The 19,419-nt window shown below is 44.4% G+C and overlaps 1 protein-coding gene across 1 annotated transcript; it reads left to right on the top strand.

Moving 5' to 3' along the window:
* Positions 1-4,276: 4,276 nt before the first annotated feature.
* On the top strand, positions 4,277-5,470 carry LOC308306661 (beta-1,3-galactosyl-O-glycosyl-glycoprotein beta-1,6-N-acetylglucosaminyltransferase 3-like; the record flags this gene model as incomplete). Its single annotated transcript, XM_080751702.1, has 1 exon — positions 4,277-5,470. The coding sequence occupies one exon, from the start codon at positions 4,277-4,279 to the stop codon at positions 5,468-5,470; it is 1,194 nt and encodes a 397-aa protein (XP_080607828.1).
* Between the last annotated feature and the right edge of the window lie 13,949 nt (positions 5,471-19,419).

The raw sequence follows: 19,419 nt of genomic DNA, 5'->3' as shown, positions 1-19,419 counted from the left end.
TGCCAATCTAGAACCTCTGCCCCACATTTTTCAAATCAGCCTCATGGTGGCGCTATAACAGGCCGATTTGTGTGGCCTGGTTGTGAACACTCATAAGTATGTAATGATGTGTGTTTTAGCTGCACCAGTTAGTTGTTTCACTAAAGTCAGACTCACACACAGGTTTTTTTTTGTTTTAATTGTCTCCACCAGCTGAAGGCTGAGGGAGAGTATGTTTTCCCCTCCGTCCGTCCGTCCGTGCGTGCGTCCGTGCGTGCGTGCGTGCGTCCGTCCGTGCGTCCTCGCAGTTTGTGAGCAGCTAATCTCAGTCACCGTTGGCCCGATCGCTGCCAAACTGAGCACACACACTCCCTGGATGCCAATCTAGAACCTCTGCCCCACATTTTTCAAATCAGCCTCATGGTGGCGCTATAACAGGCCGATTTGTGTGGCCTGGTTGTTACCAGCTAATCTCCGGCGCCGTTGGCCCGATCGCTGCCAAACTGAGCACACACACTCCCTGGATGCTAATTCAGAACCTCTGCCCCACATTTTTTAAATCAGCCTCATGGTGGCGCTATAACAGGCCGATTTGTGTGGCCTGGTGGAGACCTGTGCTCGGAAGAGCACTGCTTCTAGTCTTAAATTATTTTGAAAACTGGTTGCATCACAGACTACAGGATAATCTGATAATATTCTCTTACCATGTTATTGTCTCCACCAGCCGAAGGCTGAGGGAGAGTATGTTTTCCCCTCCGTCCGTGTGTCCGTCCGTCCGTGCGTCCGTCCGTGCGTCCGTGCGTCCTCGCAGTTTGTGAGCACCTAATCTCAGTCGCCGTTGGCCCGGACGCTGCCAAAGTGAGCACACACACTCCCTGGATGCCAATCTAGAACCTCTGCCCTAAATTTTTCAAATGGGCCTTTTCTAGCGCCACCTAGTGGCCGATGTTTCGCGTCCGTGCGTCCTCGCAGTTTGTGAGCAGCTAATCTCAGTCGCCGTTGGCCCGGTCGCTGCCAAAGTGAGCACACACATTCCCTGGATGCCAATCTAGAACCTCTGCCCTAAATTTTTCAAATGGGCCTTTTCTAGCGCCACCTAGTGGCCGATGTTTGCAAAACACATTTCTGTGCACTATTCTTACAGATTTTGTCCAAAAATCCTACAAATCGGTAGGCAGTATCTCGACAGTCATGTGATCGACACAGATCTGTCCGATTTGGCATATTCCATCCTGATTGGCTAAGATTGGCTTCCAAAGTTTGTAGGATTGAGCCGTTTTGAACAAAATGCCTCAAATCACAAACGCAAAGTGCAATTATCATGAAATCGCGCACACACGTTCACACTAGACCGAGGAAGAAATGCCACGTATTTTTTTTTAAATTCTTCTCTTTTTTTTATCTTACTTAGTCTTGTGTATCCGCCCCGTACAGGAAGTAATGTCACAACTCGCTGACATCACACTGACATCACTTCCTGTACAGAAAGATTACAGAAGGTCACTCAAGCGACAAGGTTTTCCAGGGTAAATGCGACCTTTGGTCGCAATAATAGAGAGCGGACAGCCCAGCCCCCAGCCATTCACTTCAATGCAAGTGCTCAGTGGCGTTTTGAAGCATGCGGAAGTAGCTGAATCCAGGTGCATTGTGGGTGAATCCAGGTGCATTCTGGGGGAAATTGGAACCAAATTTAGTTCCAAAATGTTTGACGTCGAGACGTAATGAGGTCACAATCGACGTCGACGTCCATTGAACCCTATTGTAGACCCCAGCGGCGCGCTCTTATGCTCGTGCATGTATGTTCCACCCCACCTGAAATTCCAGCTTTGGCCAGTAGGGCGGCCGCTTCAACATTTACAAGCCGTTCTGGGGGCTTGGTACAAAAATGCTCACTATACATTCGGACACTAGTTCAAAATGGCGGAGCCCCATTTTAGTACACTACATTAGAGAACTAGAAGCAGTGCTCTTCCGAGCACAGGTCTCCACCAGACCGTGCGTCCTGGTGAACTGATCGGTGGAGTTATAGGTAAAACCACAAATCAGCCTGTTATAGCGCCACCATGAGGCTGATAAAAAAAAAAAAATATGTGGCATTTCTTCCTTGGCCTAGTGGGAACATTTTGTTCAAAACATTTTGTTCAAAACGGCTCAATCCTACAAACTTTGGAAGCCAATCTTAGCCAATCAGGATGGAATATGCCAAATCGGCCAGATCCGTGTCGATCACATGACTGTCGAGATACTGCCTACCGATTTGTAGGATTTTTGGACAAAATCTGTAAGAATAGTGCACAGAAATGTGTTTTGCAAACATGGGCCACTAGGTGGCGCTAGAAAAGGCCCATTTGAAAAATTTAGGGCAGAGGTTCTAGATTGGCATCCAGGGAATGTGTGTGCTCACTTTGGCAGCGACCGGGCCAACGGCGACTGAGATTAGCTGCTCACAAACTGCGAGGACGCACGCAATCCTACAAACTTTGGAAGCCAATCTTAGCCAATCAGGATGGAATATGCGAAATCGGACAGATCCGTGTCGATCACATGACTGTCGAGATACTGCCTACCGATTTGTAGGATTTTTGGGCAAAATCTGTAAGAATAGTGCCCAGAAATGTGTTTTGCAAACATCGGCCACTAGGTGGCGCTAGAAAAGGCCCATTTGAAAAATTTAGGGCAGAGGTTCTAGATTGGCATCCAGGGAATGTGTGTGCTCACTTTGGCAGCGACCGGGCCAACGGCGACTGAGATTAGCTGCTCACAAACTGCGAGGACGCACGGACGCGAAACATCGGCCACTAGGTGGCGCTAGAAAAGGCCCATTTGAAAAATTTAGGGCAGAGGTTCTAGATTGGCATCCAGGGAGTGTGTGTGCTCACTTTGGCAGCGTCCGGGCCAGCGGCGACTGAGATTAGGTGCTCACAAAGTGCGAGGACGCACGGACGGACGCACGCACGCACGCACGGACGCACGCACGGACACACGGACGGAGGGGAAAACATACTCTCCCTCAGCCTTCGGCTGGTGGAGACAATGAGTGGCGTAGACAGAAATTTAATTTTAGTAGGCAAAATGCCAGCCGAAATGCCAGTCAAAATGCCATGGGGTACATTTCTTGCAATCAAATTTTTGTCTTAGGACTGCAACAAAAACAAAAAAAAATATTGTTGAACTCAAGTCTCCATGGTGTGAGTAATCAATAGAAGAAAAGTCATTTTGAGGGTGAACTACTCCTTTAATGAAATACATTTTATTTTGTATTTGTTAAACTTATGGACGAGGCTTGCTTAACAAGTTTTAATATGCTACAGCTGGAGAGACAACAAGACGTCAATTCTTAATCCAGCAGTGCTGGATTTAAACAACACAATGATCACGTATTGTGTTTGGAAGCTGTTTACTTACTACATTAAGGACTTTATTGATTTGGAACAGAGGATATCCTACAGGTAGGAGGAAAGCAGAGTGGACTTTGTTCAGTGTGTTATTGTCTCTGTTGTTGCGACTTGAGTTAAATGGCCCGGCAGCCCAAATTTACATTTCTAAAAGGGTAACACTTTCTCAATGGCCCGGCCGCCTACTAGTCAATGAATGGAACTGGTTGAGCGACATTCTATAGGCCTATGGTCCTCTCCACACTGTACTGTCCAGTCAGGTCTTTAAACAATGGAAATAGAGATTTATTTATTTTTAAATTTAGGCGAGATCAGCTCTCAGTTAGTAGGTGGGCGCCTTGTTCGCCTAATGTTCCCTACGCTTCTGTAGAGAATAGGGTGGATTTTGGCCGCAGCCCATGTATGGGTGTAGGTACTGTGGAAGCTCCATAAAAGGACACATGTGGACATAGTGACATCACAAGCGGCATGATGTAGACATCAGCAAAGGGATATAAGGCAACGTGTCAGTTGGCTGTGTGTCTGTGAGTCAAGTTAATAGCTGTAGATGAAAACCAAAATACAAGTCCAAAGGAAAGATGTACCACCCTAAACCCTTTACATGGTTTATTAAAAATCGCTGGATCATCCTTAGTACTTTACTAGGGCTTGGCTTTGTTTACTACCTATCTGTAAACTACCAAACGTCTCCCACCTGCTGCAAGACCAAGGAATTTGATCCACTACTGTTGCATCCGATAGATCCTGCCTCTGGCACCAGCAATGGACATGCCACCAGCACCGGACACGGATCCACAAGACCCATTCTTCACCGAAGACCGAAGCTCACCCCCAGGACTGTTGATGCCCCATGGCCCGTTTATCGCCCCAGCGACCCTAACATGAGGTATGAGTTGTCCTCAATGACTGGCCAAAGAATATCAAAAGAATACATTGAGGACCTGCCAGTGTGCTCTGCCATCATCCAGGGAGACATGGCGACCACCAAGAAGGATGAGATTTCTCGACTTCTGGGATCGAGGGAGAGACTGTCAAATGATTTCTACCTTAGCATGGCAAGGGACTGTGACGCTTACATAGAAAACAGAGGGTTTATCACGGTGCCGCTCAGTGCAGAGGAGAGGGACTTTCCGATCGCCTTCTCCATGGTCGTCCACAAAGATGTAGAAATGTTCGAAAGACTGTTGCGAGCGGTGTACCAGCCTCAAAATGTGTATTGTGTTCACGTGGATCAAAAATCAAAGGAGGAATTCCAGGAAGCTGTGAGGGCCATCGTTTCCTGTTTCCCAAATGTGTTCATAGCTAGCAAACTCGAAAGTGTGGTTTACGCTTCATGGTCTAGGGTTCAAGCGGATCTGAACTGCATGAAAGATCTGATGCGGTCTCCTGTCCAGTGGAGATATTTGATCAACACTTGCGGCACAGACCTGCCCATTAGGACTAATGCAGAGATGGTTCAGACACTGAAGCTTCTCAATGGAAGGAACGCAATGGAGTCTGAAGCCATGCCAGAACGCAAGAAGCCACGCTGGCAGTACCATCACACCGTATACCATGGCACCGGTACTGAGCAGTTTGAATATTCTAATGTTGTACATAAAAATACAGGAATCAGGAAGACACCTCCACCAATCAACATCCCCATGTTCTCAGGAAAAGCTTACTTTGCGGTCACCAGAGATTTTGTAGAACATGTGCTGGGGGACTTAGAGGTTCAGAATTTTATGGAATGGTGTCAGGATACCTATTCGCCAGATGAACATCTGTGGGCGACTCTCAACAGGATGAGCTCTGTGCCCGGGTCACAGCCTGCCCACAGAATTTCCGACCTGTCTGACATGAATTCCATTGCTCGCCTGGTGCATTGGAGTGATCTTGCTGGTGATATAACAAAAGACACCGCCTACTCTCCATGCACTTCGACGGTTAGAAGAGGGGTTTGTGTCTATGGGATTGGTGAGCTCCACTGGATATTTCAACACCATCACCTCATGGCAAACAAATTTGATCTAGAAGTTGATGACATTGCAATTAGATGCGTTGAGGCAATTCTCCGTTTCAAAGCATTCAGACACCTGCCCGTTGGGGCCAGTTGAAAATACCAACAATAGTTTGAAGTTGAACGTCTCTAGGCTCAACAAACGTCTTTGTCAAGGTTGCCATGCATCAGACCTTTCTTTATGCAGAGTGAGGAGTAGACATACGCGACGGCGTGTCTTCTCTGCTCAAAGGGAAAATCCTTGAAAAAAACTGACCCAAAAAACGGCCCCACAAGACTATGGTTTAGTGATGTCATCACTTTTCACACATTTGTGGGGGGCCGTTTTAGCCCAAGGAATGTTTTTCGGTGCAAAACAAATGCTTGCAATGGATTCAGAATCATGAAAAACCCCTAGTTTGACCCCTCATATGCTACTTAAAGCAAAAGTGCTTTTTTCTTGTATAAAGTTAATCAACTCTAGCGGCTGATAACAGCAACTAGGTTATCATACAAAAATATAATCTGCAGATATAGAGCTTTTCAAAAATGCATGGTAACCTTTGCCACCTTTTGGATACCGACATCTCGTATGGCCGGCTGCAACATATTCTCACCTTTAAAGCGTCATACAACCGACGCCTTGTCAAGTACTGTACTGCGTCGGACGAGGGGACGCATTGGGTATGCCTACTGTATCAAGGGTTGGACGAATTGGGTATGGCCAGTGGTCTAAGAAGAAAGAAAAAAAAAGTTGTTCCAGAAGCGAGATTTGATACCCCTATGAAGGGTTACCAGCCACCCGACGCTACCGTTCACGCCACTATAAACGACGTCTCAGGCGCCGATGAGCCCCGAGAGCCGCCGCCGAGGGAGCGGTAGCGACCGAGTCGCCGCGGGGAACAGTGCGAACTGTTGTCTCCTTAGCTCAGTCGGTAGAGCATGATGACAGCTAAAATCGAGACCCGGGTTCGATTCCCTGAGACTGGAAAAAATTCCAGTAAACATATGTCGGTGCATGCGCACAAGACTCTCCCTTCTTGTTCCGTTCTCTTCTGACCGTAAACGTTCCAAAGCGTTGCACGGGTGAAGCAGAAAGCAAGTTGGGAACGCGTCGGGTGGGTGCCCAAAACCCATGGACTATAAGGCACAGCTTGTGACGTGTCCTGCTATAATGCCATGTGCAGGCATTCACAAGGCCAGGTTTCTGTCTGGTAGAAATGAGGCCTTATCTACTGCCATGGAGCCTGTAACCTAAACAATGAGAATTGTTTTGGTTTATAAGGCTCAGCCTTATAAACGGTCCCCTCACTATGAGGATTATTAGTCCGGGAAAAAAACGGTGATTTTTGGCTGAACGTGGTTTCGTCGGTAAAAGTTTTTTTCTCAACTGATTCTTGTAGCTTGGGGTCACCTCTTAAGGATTCAAGAGGATGACCAGTGATATCCATTGAGCATTTTTTATTATTAATAATAAAAAATGCTCAATGGATATCACTGGTCATCCTCTTGAATCCTTAAGAGGTGACCCCAAGCTACAAGAATCAGTTGAGAAAAAAACTTTTACAGGCGAATCCACGTTCAGCCCCATTTTTCCCGGACTATATAGGTAGTATGGTGAGGTTCTATGTCTTTGCTTTGGGTACTAATTTGGTGTTCTCCTTTTCTTCACACAGGACTTGGGGAGCCGTTCATTGGTGGCCGTTAACTAAATTGGCAGGCACCTGGGCCCGGGTGCCAACGCCCTATAAAGCTCTGCTCCCCAGTCCTGTGACAGATCCCCTCTTGCTTTCTCCCCTGCACACCTCTCAACACTTTGGCTAACACATACGACACTACACGATCCACGCATCCATGCAGCATTTCACTACTGACTTTACTGATTACACACCTCATCTGTTTAGGTATAGTTTGGTTATATTGACTTTATTCTTAAATAAATATTATTTAAACTTTGTTTGACTGTGTCTCCCCCTTTTTTGTTGTGGTCTTTGGCACCCCTAGGCCAAGATCATAACAAGTGGGGGCTCGTCTCGTGCTAAACTTTGATTTGATATGCAGTAAGTTTGGTGAATCAAGTGATTTGTCCTTCTGCATTTGTTTGGTAGTGCTGCCCTGCAGTGGGTAGTCAACTGGCCAATTTGGGTGTCGGTTAATTGCTCGTTGGTCTGTAGTTTGGTGAATTGGAGTGAGGTCGTTTGGGAATCATGCCTGGGGATTCCCTTGTTCCCTGTTTGATCAACAGTCCGGTGAGTACAGAAAGCGCTGCTACAGTATGCTTTTTGGTCTGGACTTTAAAGTGGGAGATGCAGTTAACGTTTTGGGTTAAATTTGATGAGTTGTTGGTTAAAGTTTGATTAAAGTATTTGCTTAAGTTATAGTGTTTGGATAAGTTGGTATAGTGGGGAGGATTTTTTCCTGGTTTTTGGCTGTTAAGTTAAAGGGTTCCTGGCTGGTTTTGTATTTTGTATGCAAAGTTGGTTTGCCAGCTGGGGGACTGTTAAAGTTCACATTAGCCAGAATGGTTACTCTAGAGGAGTTCATAGACTCTCTCCCTCAGAGGAACCGATAGGTAGTATAGGCCATTTTTGTTAAATAAGTTCGCTTGGTGTTTTTGTCAGTCGGCATTGTTTTTATTGTTAAATACATTTTTGCCCATTTTCTGTGTGGTTCTGCTCTGTGTCAATATTGACTCGTAACTTAAAGGATAATAGTAAAAAGGACTTATTGTCAGTTTCTAAGTAAATGAATACATCTCCAACAGGTGGCAGGAAAAACTGAGTTGATTTGGTCGGTGGTTTGTAGCATGATGGTTACACAAAGCAGGGTCAGACAGAGGTTGGTTCCTCAGACGGTTGGTTCCTCAGACGGTTGGTTCCTCAGACGGTTGGTTCCTCAGACGGTTGGTTCCTCCAGACGGATGTGGTCCACCAGACGGATGCGGTCCACCAGACGGTGTGACCCTCCAGACGGTGCGACCCTCCAGACGGTGCGGTCCACCAGACGAGTGGTCCACCAGACGAGTGGTCCACCAGACTGAAGCTGGGAGGGGTTATGGGTGGCCGTAGTTCTGGCCCGTCTCAGAGAGGCGGCGCTGAGGCGCATCGGTTGCAGGCTCGGTGCACTTCCCCCCAGCAGGCCCTGCTAAAATGGCTGCACAGAGACTCATACAAACCCTGTACCAGGACATCATATTGATGCCACCATTCAACACCGTTCACACTAGGTGAGATGAAGTCTTATTTTAACACTAGTATGTGTATGGCTATTATAGAGATGGCCAAAGAAGAAATGTGGAGCTTGTTTGTGTATAGTAAGTTATGTACCAGCTGATGTATTGACCGGAGCATGAATTGACAGTTTGTTAAAGTTAATGTTTTAAGCATACGATTTGGTGCCAGTGGCATTTCGCCAAAAAGAAAATGTGGTTGGCTGACAAAAGCACTCACCAAGTATATGTAGTTTTGTTAAGTGGGATTGATATATATGGGTAAAACAGGATTTTAATTCTATGGAAGTGTAATTTGTAACTCAACTGGTGGGTGACATGGGTGCGTTTGTTTTAATGTACAGTAAAACAACGTGGCACAGTTCTTTTTTTTTTGTCATGGCAGAAGATGTTTTGTGCACGGCTGAAAATGGCTGCCCATAGGGTTGAGCTATGATAATTGGTCAGCTGTTTTGGGTGAAAGGCAGGTCTGTATGTGAGTACGATAAGTCCTGTTGGTGTAATTAGATATATAGTTTACATCACTGCTGATCCTATAGTGTGTAGTCCCGTAAATGGTTGCATTACCTGTGTTGCTTTTGTACCTAAGATGTCTCCTGTTTTCTTTGTTTTCTCCATTATAGGCCAGGCTGTTTTCGGTCTCTTAAATTGCTCCTGTGCACGAGGTTGCTGAGATTGTGGGCAGGATGGTGTGGCGAGGTGGAGTTAAGGTTAAAGTAGATGTTGGGTGGTATTTTGGTATACAGGTGTGATTTGTTAGTAATGCTATTTTCTAATAATCTGACCATTCCCGACGTTCGAGAGAGCGTTGTTTTTCTAAAACCTATTCTGGAGGATTTCTCCTCATTCCCCTCCTGTGTTAGGTGCTGCATGGGTGCCTCCTGCACCTAGGGTGTTGGCCCCTGCAGGGTTAACGTTTGAGATAATGAAATAATTAATTATGGTGCAAGCTAAGTTTCAAGCTGATCTGGAAAAAGTGAGGCTAGATACTCAATAGGCAATTGAAAAACTGACACTTAAAAACTGAAGTGGACACTGAAACTAAATTGCAGGTACAGCAGCACAGATTGGGTGTTATACCGATCTTTGTGTTAAGGCATTCATTTGTGAAATGGGTATACAGCCCATCCGCCGGGCTGAACGGCTGGGAGGTGGGGACGGAGGTATCCGGAGATGTCCACCAGGTACGTCAGTTTTCGAGGCGGGGAATGCTTTGACATGGTCAGGGTGGGCTTCGTTATACTTACCGGTAGTTATAACCCCACTTTGATGTATGGATTTCGGGTGGGCTTAACCCTACTTTGATTTCTAAATTTCTATAGGGACCAAACCAGACTGGGTTGGTACTCTTTGTTGGGCATGATGCGATGCCTGAATTTCTACAGGGTCCATGCCAGACGTGGTTGGTACTCTTTGTTGGGCATGATGCGATGCCTGAATTTCTTTGTTGGGCATGATGCGATGCCTGAATTTCTACAGGGACCAAGCCAGACATGGTTGGTACTCTTTGTTGGACATGATGCGATGTCTAAATTTCTACAGGGGCCAGGCCAGATTTGGGTGGTACTCTTTAAAAAAAATAATGGAGATAGGCTCCAGTGGCCCTCTTGGCCAGTCACGCAGCCCTTAGATGCATCAGTTGCTGGGGTGGTGGCTGGTGATAGGGGGGTTAGCCATTGGAGGGACAGTTTTTGTGGCCTGTTATATGTTGTTTCTACTGATCAGTGACCTGTTCTGTGTTCTCCCTATGCAGTGCTCAAACGTGAGGTTCGTGGCCTTGCGCAGTGGACGTTCTCTCTGGGGTCCTGCCGTGGTCTTTAAGCTCTTAAATGCTTCTTGCTTTTGTATCCAGTTGCTGGGATGAAGGCCTACGACAGGGCGGGAGGTTGGCCATTGGTAGAGTGGGTATGGGTAGTATACAGGAGGTAGTATATTCAGTATTTATATTTAGTATTTCATCTATTTAATATTTAAAGCTTGTTCCGGCGATCCCTTTGGGACCCCGTCTTTATGGGGGGGGGGGGTGTGACGGTCCCCTCACTATGAGGATTATAGGTAGTATGGTGAGGTTCTATGTCTTTGCTTTGGGTACTAATTTGGTGTTCTCCTTTTCTTCACACAGGACTTGGGGAGCCGTTCATTGGTGGCCGTTAACTAAATTGGCAGGCACCTGGGCCCGGGTGCCAACGCCCTATAATGCTCTGCTCCCCAGTCCTGTGACAGATCCCCTCTTGCTTTCTCCCCTGCACACCTCTCAACACTTTGGCTAACACATACGACACTACACGATCCACGCATCCATGCAGCATCACTACTGACTTTACTGATCACACACCTCATCTGTTTAGGTATAGTTTGGTTATATTGACTTTATTCTTAAATAAATATTATTTAAACTTTGTTTGACTGTGTCTCCCCCTTTTTTGTTGTGGTCTTTGGCACCCCTAGGCCAAGATCATAACATTGTAGTTAAGTGTAGCATATGCTTTGTAGAGGAAAAGTATAAATTGCTAGTGGACCAGTTGTTGCAGAAGAAGGTGTTGGTTGGAGGAATTACATTGACAACATTAAATAAAACTCAAGAGACCAAACTGTATTGCGAGAGATTGTATTGAAAAAGCAAAAGGAAAACTAGAAGCAGTGCTCTTCCGAGCACAGGTCTCCACCAGGCCAGGCGTCCTGGTGGTGCTACTGTATAATAGGCCAGTGTAAAAAGGGTGGCATATGTTCTTCACATTAGACCTTTCATGGCAAGCGGACGCTGCATGCATGATTTGAAGCATTGTGTTCAAAAAATGTGTTTTGCTAAAGTCTACCTGCTGGTGGCGCTATAACAGGCCAATGTGGCAATATAACAGGCCAAGGGTAGCATTTGTTCCTTCACATAGTGGGAATATGTGTGGCAAATTTCACGGTAATTGTCTCCACCAGCCGAAGGCAAGGGGGAGAGTATGCTTTCCCCTCCGTCCGTCCGTCCGGCCTTTTATAGCGCCACCTTTGGGCCGACTTATGTAAAACACATTTTTGGATATTACTCCTTGAGATTTTATCCAAAAGTCACGCAAATCGGTACACAGTATCTCTATAGTCATGTGATCAAGTCCGATCCGTCTGATATTTCATATTCGATCCGGATTGGCTAATATTAGCTTCCAAAGTTTGCAGGATTGCTCAGTTTTTGAACAAAATGCCTCAAATCATCAACGCAGCTTGCGATTACCGTGAAATTTGCCACACTTATTCCCACTAGGTCAAGGAACAAATGCTACATTTTTCACATTGGCCTGTTATAGCACCACCAGCAGGTAGACTTTAGCAAAACACATTTTTGGAATACAATGCTTCAAATCATGCATGCAGCGTCCGATTGCCATGAAAGATCTAAGGTGAAGAACATATGCCACCCTTTTTACACTGGCCTATTATACAGTAGCACCACCAGGACGCACGGACTGGTGGAGACCTGTGCTCGGAAGAGCACTGCTTCTAGTCTTAAACATGCACACAGTACAAAATGTTAAAACAATGATGCATCACACACTTCTATTCAGACTGTTGGGTTTACCAGTTGTTGGTTGTTCACTGTGAGGGTCCTTCACACTTGTAGATGTGCTATTTTTGAAAAACCTTGAAAATGTGTGCAAGTCTTTGAATATCTTTGACACGACTTCTAAATCCTTCCTCTAAATCAGTGGTTCTCAAACTTTTTCACGTCAAGGACCCCCAAAATCTAATTTATTTGGCCGCAGACCCCCATCTCAAAATATGTTGTTCCAGGGACCCCCCAGAAGCAGAGATTTGAGTTACAAAAGTTTGCTTTGAAAAATATATAATTGAAAGATTTGCACACATTTTCACGGATATCTGATATTTTTCAACAGTTAAAGCATTCAATAATTCTAGGCCTAAATGGGTTAAAATGTTTGAGTATAATAGTATTATGACTGCAAGTGCCTTCCTCTGTCTAACCTCCCCTTTATCAATTGTTTGTCCAGTTGCTAAATGTTATACACTGCTATGCATGCCACTGCTATACCCTGTGCCAACTTACCGGTATGCCACTACATAATCTACACATCACCCATCTGGGCATTGGCAGACGTAGGGACAGAGCTCAACATATCGTACATTAACAATGCTTTCATATCAAAATAATGTTGTGTCCTGTAATGTGTCAACAACACTATCTCACCTGGGATAAATAGGCAGCTACTTGTATATTGTTTGTGGAAACCAACACATACAACATTCTTCTTTCACAAGAGACAACAGCCGTAGCCACTTTACGTGTGAAGGTTAGCAACACAATGGTACAGTTAGTGAAACAACACAACTGTTGCAGCGACAATCATCGCACATCTAGTGTTCACATTCACAATAACAGTATGGGTAGGTCTTTCTACCCACTGCTACAATGAAAACATTATTCATTTTTGTAACAAAGTACTTTACAAAACAAGATGATTATTAAAATGAACAAGGCAAGAAACAGATAGATAAAACAAGAAAAATAGACAATAAAATAGTATACATAATTGTTAAGGATACGTAACATTAAATAGGGTCACCTTCTACGTGACCTCTCCCTGTACTTGAATGAATATAACTACAGATACAATATAATTCTTGGGAATTCACTGTGGGAGAATCTATGTGCCTTGTATAGGTTTAACAGAGGGTAGTTTACCAGTCTTTAGGCAGAGGTACAGCAGTGGCTGAACCAACCCAGTGACCACAGTAATGAACATACATATTGCTCCAACCAATAAATCCATTTTATCTAAGAGGCCATGAACACCTAACAGTTCAACAATGCACCAGAGAAAGAAAGTTACCACAAATGACAACATGATCATGCAGATGATAATGAAGGCTCTCCTCTTCATGCTGTTGTCCCTCTCCCTCCCCATCTCCCCTGGCATGGGCTGTTTCAGAACCCTGAGAACGGCGAGGCTGCAGAACAGCATCACTGACGTGTACAATAGGCATTTACCCAAAAAAACACAATTTAATATCTTGTTAAAACCCACCAGCATGTACAATAGTGAAAACCCAATGATGACCAACCAGGCCAACGCAGAGCAAGCCACCCTGTACCTGAGGGGTTTGAACTTGAGGAAGAGCACTGGGTGAACCACTGCCATGAATCTCTCTACGCAGATACAGGTCTGGAAGACGGGACGTCCAGTTAACAGGAAACCACCGGTGAACAATCTAAAGCGGAGAATGTCCTTGAAAGCAAGGGGAAGATATAACAAGCTGAAGATGATCTCACATACACTCAGGTTGAGTGTGAAGAAGTCTGAGGCCATTGTACCAGCTGGTCTGGTTAATACCAGCCACAGAACCCAGCTGTTGATGGGGACTCCCAGGACCAGGTTGATTGTTGTGGTGGTGATGCGTAAAATGTCCACGTTGCTGTAGATGGAGGACTCATTTGATGTGTTCATCTTCCCGGCAGCTCTTTTGTACAATTCAGTAAAGTCTTTCGGGGAGACGGACAAATGAACATACAAATAATAAACAGAAAGAGAGAGGAACATAGTGATCACTCAGAGTCGGACACACTTTGAATAGCAAAACATAATACTAATCAAAAGATATCTACAATATAATACTAATCAAAAGACATCTATAACATACTGTAATTCTAATCAAAACACACATGTTAGATATAATAATTGCAATCATACCTTGACCAGTGATGTCCTCTTGTCTGTGTGCTCTGCTCTCCACACATGCAGTGTACCACTTTTTAATGTGCTTTGGTGGCTGGATTACTGGATATGCAAATAGTTCTCATATTCTGACAGGGCATCCTGCTGTCAGTCAAGGCCATGTAGCAGACAGCCACCCCATGACAGCCACCCATGATGATGAGTTGATTGCGACCGTCAGGGAGCAGTTTACTATGAAAACCTCCACCGGCCGTCCGTCCGTCCGTCCGTCCGTCACACCTTTGTGACCATCAACAAACGTCACACCTTTGTTGATGTTTAAATCGAAGAGTCTTGGTCAAATACTTCTGTTGGTTTCTGCACTGATCATTTATACAATTCAGCTGTGTTTGCTTGTGTCATCATGATGAGGTCATAAATCAGCCATGCCCAAATATAGATTTTACGGGTTTACATGCTTACTCAGTTATTCGTTATGTGAAAGTCCTATGACGTCTATGATATCTGACATCATCATACATACATTCCCTTTTATGCCCATAAATGGAGATCCCCTCTGTAGAACCAGCCACTGACATCACTGTAATGTCAGGGGAACCAAATCCCTTTTATGCCCATATATGGAGATCCCTGTGATGCCAGGGGAACCAAATCCCTTTTATGCCCATATATGGAGATATGGAGATCCCCGTGTTGCCAGGGTAACCAAATCCATTTTATGCCCATATATGGAGATCCCTGTGATGCCAGGGGAACCAAATCCCTTTTACGCCCATATATGGAGATCCCTTATGTCATCAATATTAAGCCCATATCTGTGAATATCTTTGGGTACCAGATGTCTCCATATATGGTTAAATGGTCCGATATACATCACTGGCCAGAAGACCAAGAAATGGTGCAACCTCGCCCTTTGCTTTTCTCCCTATAGGCATCTTACTGGTAGGTAGTTTAATGAGGAATGCAGTATGGTGGTAGGTAGGTAGTTATGGCCTTTGATGTAAGATTTTCACTTTCTAGGATAACTATATTTGCTATTCCCAGATGATGCCCTTTTAGGGTACCCCTCATGCCCATATATGGAGATCCCCAGGCTTTACTAATTAACATAAGTTTTATGCCCATATATGGAGATCATTGTCCCAATGTCATCAGATATATGGGCATAAATGGACACAGGCAAACTAGATGGGCTGTATGGATATCCAGATGTGTGATGTAAGTGTTTTATTCCAAATGTGGCACCCCACAGACATATTTCCAGAAACAAAATCCCTTTCATGCCCATATATGGAGATTTCTGATGTCATCAATCCCAGGCCCTGTAAAAAACATGGTTGCTATGGTATGAGCAACTTATGTCTCCATATATGGAGATTCAACTTCAATGAGTAACCATGGCAAACTGTCAACTGCCCGTATGTCTTGATAATTGGTAAAACAAACTTTTGGCCTATTTGTGGAGATAAGCGACCAACGGTCGCTTATCTCCCGATTAGGGAGTCTTACTGGTATATATATATATATATATATATATATATATATATATATATATATATATATATATATAAATATATAAATATATATATAATACATACAATACACCATGGAACGTATGGCACATTTCAACAACAAGTAAATTCACAGTGCTGTTAAGTAAAGGAAACACATCATAAAAGGACATTCAACACGGTCATGTTGAAAGAGAAGATCTCTGAGAACACAGACCTGTTCCTGTCAATGCCAACCCAACGTCACGCCTTTGTCTGCAGAATTCAGCTTGATCTTTTACATGTCTAGTTGGCGACCTGGCCAACTCGGGAACGATGTAAATAGGGAATGAATGCCCCGCCCTTTAATGCAAACCCCATTATACCTGTTGTTATAGGACCCGTTTTGACCATCTGTCTGCCTGTGTCCATTTATGCCCATATATGGAGATATCTGTATCTGTCTGTCTGTCGGCGTCCATTTTATGTCCATATATGGAGATCACTGCAGATATAGTTCTGGGTCCATTTTATGCCCATATATGCCCATATATGGAGATATCTGTCTATTTGCGTCCATTTCATGCCCATATATGGAGATCTCTGTATCTGTCTGTCTGTGTCCCTTTATGCCCGTATATGGAGATCTTTGTGATTCTGCGTAAATTTTATGCCCATATATGCCATTTGCGTCCATTTTATGCCCATTTATGGAGATCTCTGTATCCGTCTGTCTGTGTCCCTTTATGCCCGTATGATCTTTGTGATTCTGTGTCCATTTATGCCCATATATGGAGATATCTGTATCTGTCTGTCTGCGTCCATTTTATGCCCATATATGGAGATCTTTGACCATCTGTTTGCCTCTGTCCATTTATGTCCATATATGGAGATATCTGTATCTGTCTGTCTGCAATCCATTTTATGCCCATATATGGGGGCATTCATTTTATGCCCATATATGGAGAACGCGCGTGCCCGTGGGACGAACGGTTCTCGAGATACGCGGATTACATACATACATACACACTCACAGAGATTTTTTGTTGACTCATGTGGCGTACGTGATGTCAGAGCCTTTTATGAAGTGATGTCACAATGAGTCAGAGCTTTCGCCGATTTCCTCCGGAACAGCCTGATGTCAACAATCAACCCCGCATAAGGATATTCCGAACGTTTCGCGCCGGTTCGGGAAAACCGCGCGTCGGGTCGGGTCGAGACCCGGCACTGCACTCCGTGCCGCGGCGGGGAACGCGCGTGCCGAATCTGAAGCCGGTGGGACGAACGGTTCTTGAGATACGCGGATTACAGACACACAGACAGACACGCAGAGACTTCTCGCATTTATAGATAGATACCAGTAAGACGCCCTAAGGACGAGAGGCGGCCTCACCCTAAAGGGCGAGGTCACGCACATGAGTGTGTGCACACTGCTGGGCGAGCGCTGACGCTTTGGCCTTTTTACCAAAAAAGAAAAAAAAAACAGACATCACAAGCTCTTTAAGTTGGACAAAATGTGGCCATATTTTCCCAAATATGGAGAGGACTGAAGTCTGACATAGACAGAATTTATTTGCACAGACCTGTTCTGACATCCAGGGCTGCTGAACGGCCAATGAATGGCCAAGACAGAATTAATTTACAATGACCTGTTCTGATATCAAGTAGCAACCTACGGTTGCAATAACACTCATTTTTCCGGTCAAATGTTCATTGGGTTAATACAACAGAGGTAAAGCAGCAACTGTGTTTGAATCTGTTCATAGCTTCCTTTGCCTGTTTTAATGTTTCACTATATTTATTATGGGAGAGACTACCCCAGTTTTAGCCCTGTACAACTTTGTGAGTATTTACTTACTGTAGGGCAGCTGACACAAACAAACACAAAGGACCACAGAATCAAAATAATCAAATGGAGATGTGTGTAATGAATACCGAAATGCAAAAAGGGGGGGAAGGCTGGTGGACAGTGTTTTGTGCCACTGTCAACTGATTTATGTAAAGCGATGAAAACCAAATGATGCTTCAACCTGGGAATTATGTAGCTGAGATCACTCTATTCGGGACATTATTACATTATGTTCATGTGACCTCTTGTCTTCAAAGTAACCAATGTATTTTTTGAATAAGTAAGTGATAGTGCTGCCATGCATTCAAATACTGAAGTAGGTTCACTTGAAAATGTGTGCATGCATTTGTATGTTTGTAGCCTGCAGCTTGCTACAAACAAAGCCAAACCTTTTTTTGTGCGTGCGTGCGTGCGTGCGTGCGTGTGCATGCATGCGTACGTGCGCGCGCGTGTGTGTGTGTGTCACCATACCAACTTTGATGAGGCAGTATTGGGGTGTTTTAAAAACATAGGCCTATACTGTATATATTCTTTAATTTCCGCTTAAGTTAATTATCTATGACAAAAGTTTTATTTTGGACATTGTTGGTTTCTGCCCAACAGCAGAGATATACTGTATGATTATTGTGCATTACATCTACAAGTTCACTGTTTCAGTTTATCTATGTTTTTCTCCAATTGCACACTGTTGTTGATGATGGATGGACTGTCAGAAAAATGAGAACTATTTGCATTTCCAGCCACCGAAGAACTTTAAAAGGTGCTACACTACATGTGTGGACAGCAGAGCACACAGAAAAGACGACTCCACTTGCAAAAGCCTTAAGGTATACCATTATGTGTTTTGAGTAATATTATGTACCGGTAGTTGATTTAGTATTATGTTGTAGCCTAGATGTCTTTTCATTACTTTATGTTGTAGCGGAATTTTCATTAGCATTACTGTATGTTTTAGAAGTGTTTTGAAGTATTACTGTATGTTAGAGATGTTTTGCTATTCAAAGTGTATCTAATCACTATGTTCCTCTCTCTGTTTATTATTTGTCTGTTCATTTGTCCATCTCCCCAAAAGACTTTACTGAATTGTGAAGACAGAGTGCATTCAAAGCTGCCGGGAAGATGAACGTGTCAAATGAGTCCTCCTCGACCTATAGCAGTGCAGACATTTTACAAATCTCCAGCACAACAATCAACCTGGTCCTGGGAGTCCCCATCAACAGCTGGGTTCTGTGGTTGGTATTAACCGGACCAGCTGGTACAATGGCCTCGGACTTCTTCACACTCAGTCTGAGTGTATGTGAGATCATCTTCAGCTTGTTGCATTTTCCAGCTGTTATCGGGGATATTCTCCCCTTACAATTATTCACTGCTGGTTTTATGTTAATTGGACGTCCTGTCTTCCAGAGCTGTATCTGCGTAGAGAGATTCATGGCAGTGGTTCACCCAGTGCTCTTCCTCAAGTTCAAACCCCTCAGGTACAGGGTGGCTTGCTCTGCGTTGGCCTGGTCGGTCATCAGTGGGGTTTCACTATTGTACATGTTAGTGGGTTTTACCAAAATATTGCGTTATTTTAATTTTGGTACATGCCTATTTTTCATGTCAGTGATGCTGTTCTGCAGCCTCGCCGTTCTCAGGGTTCTGAAACAGCCCATGCCAGGGGAGATGGGGAGGGAGAGGGAGAGGGACAACAGCATGAAGAGGAGAGCCTTCATTATCATCTGCCTGATCATGGGGTCATTTGTGGTAACTTTCTTTATTTGGAGCATTTTTTCCATTTTAGCTTTACACGGCCTCTTGTTAGATAAGTACCCTTTAGTTATA

The sequence above is a fragment of the Nannobrachium achirus genome (assembly GCF_963921795.1).
Source record: "Nannobrachium achirus genome assembly, chromosome: 21".
Lineage (NCBI taxonomy): Eukaryota > Metazoa > Chordata > Actinopteri > Myctophiformes > Myctophidae > Nannobrachium > Nannobrachium achirus.
Note: the sequence above shows the minus strand (reverse complement) of the source record. Positions and strands in the feature narration are given on the sequence as shown.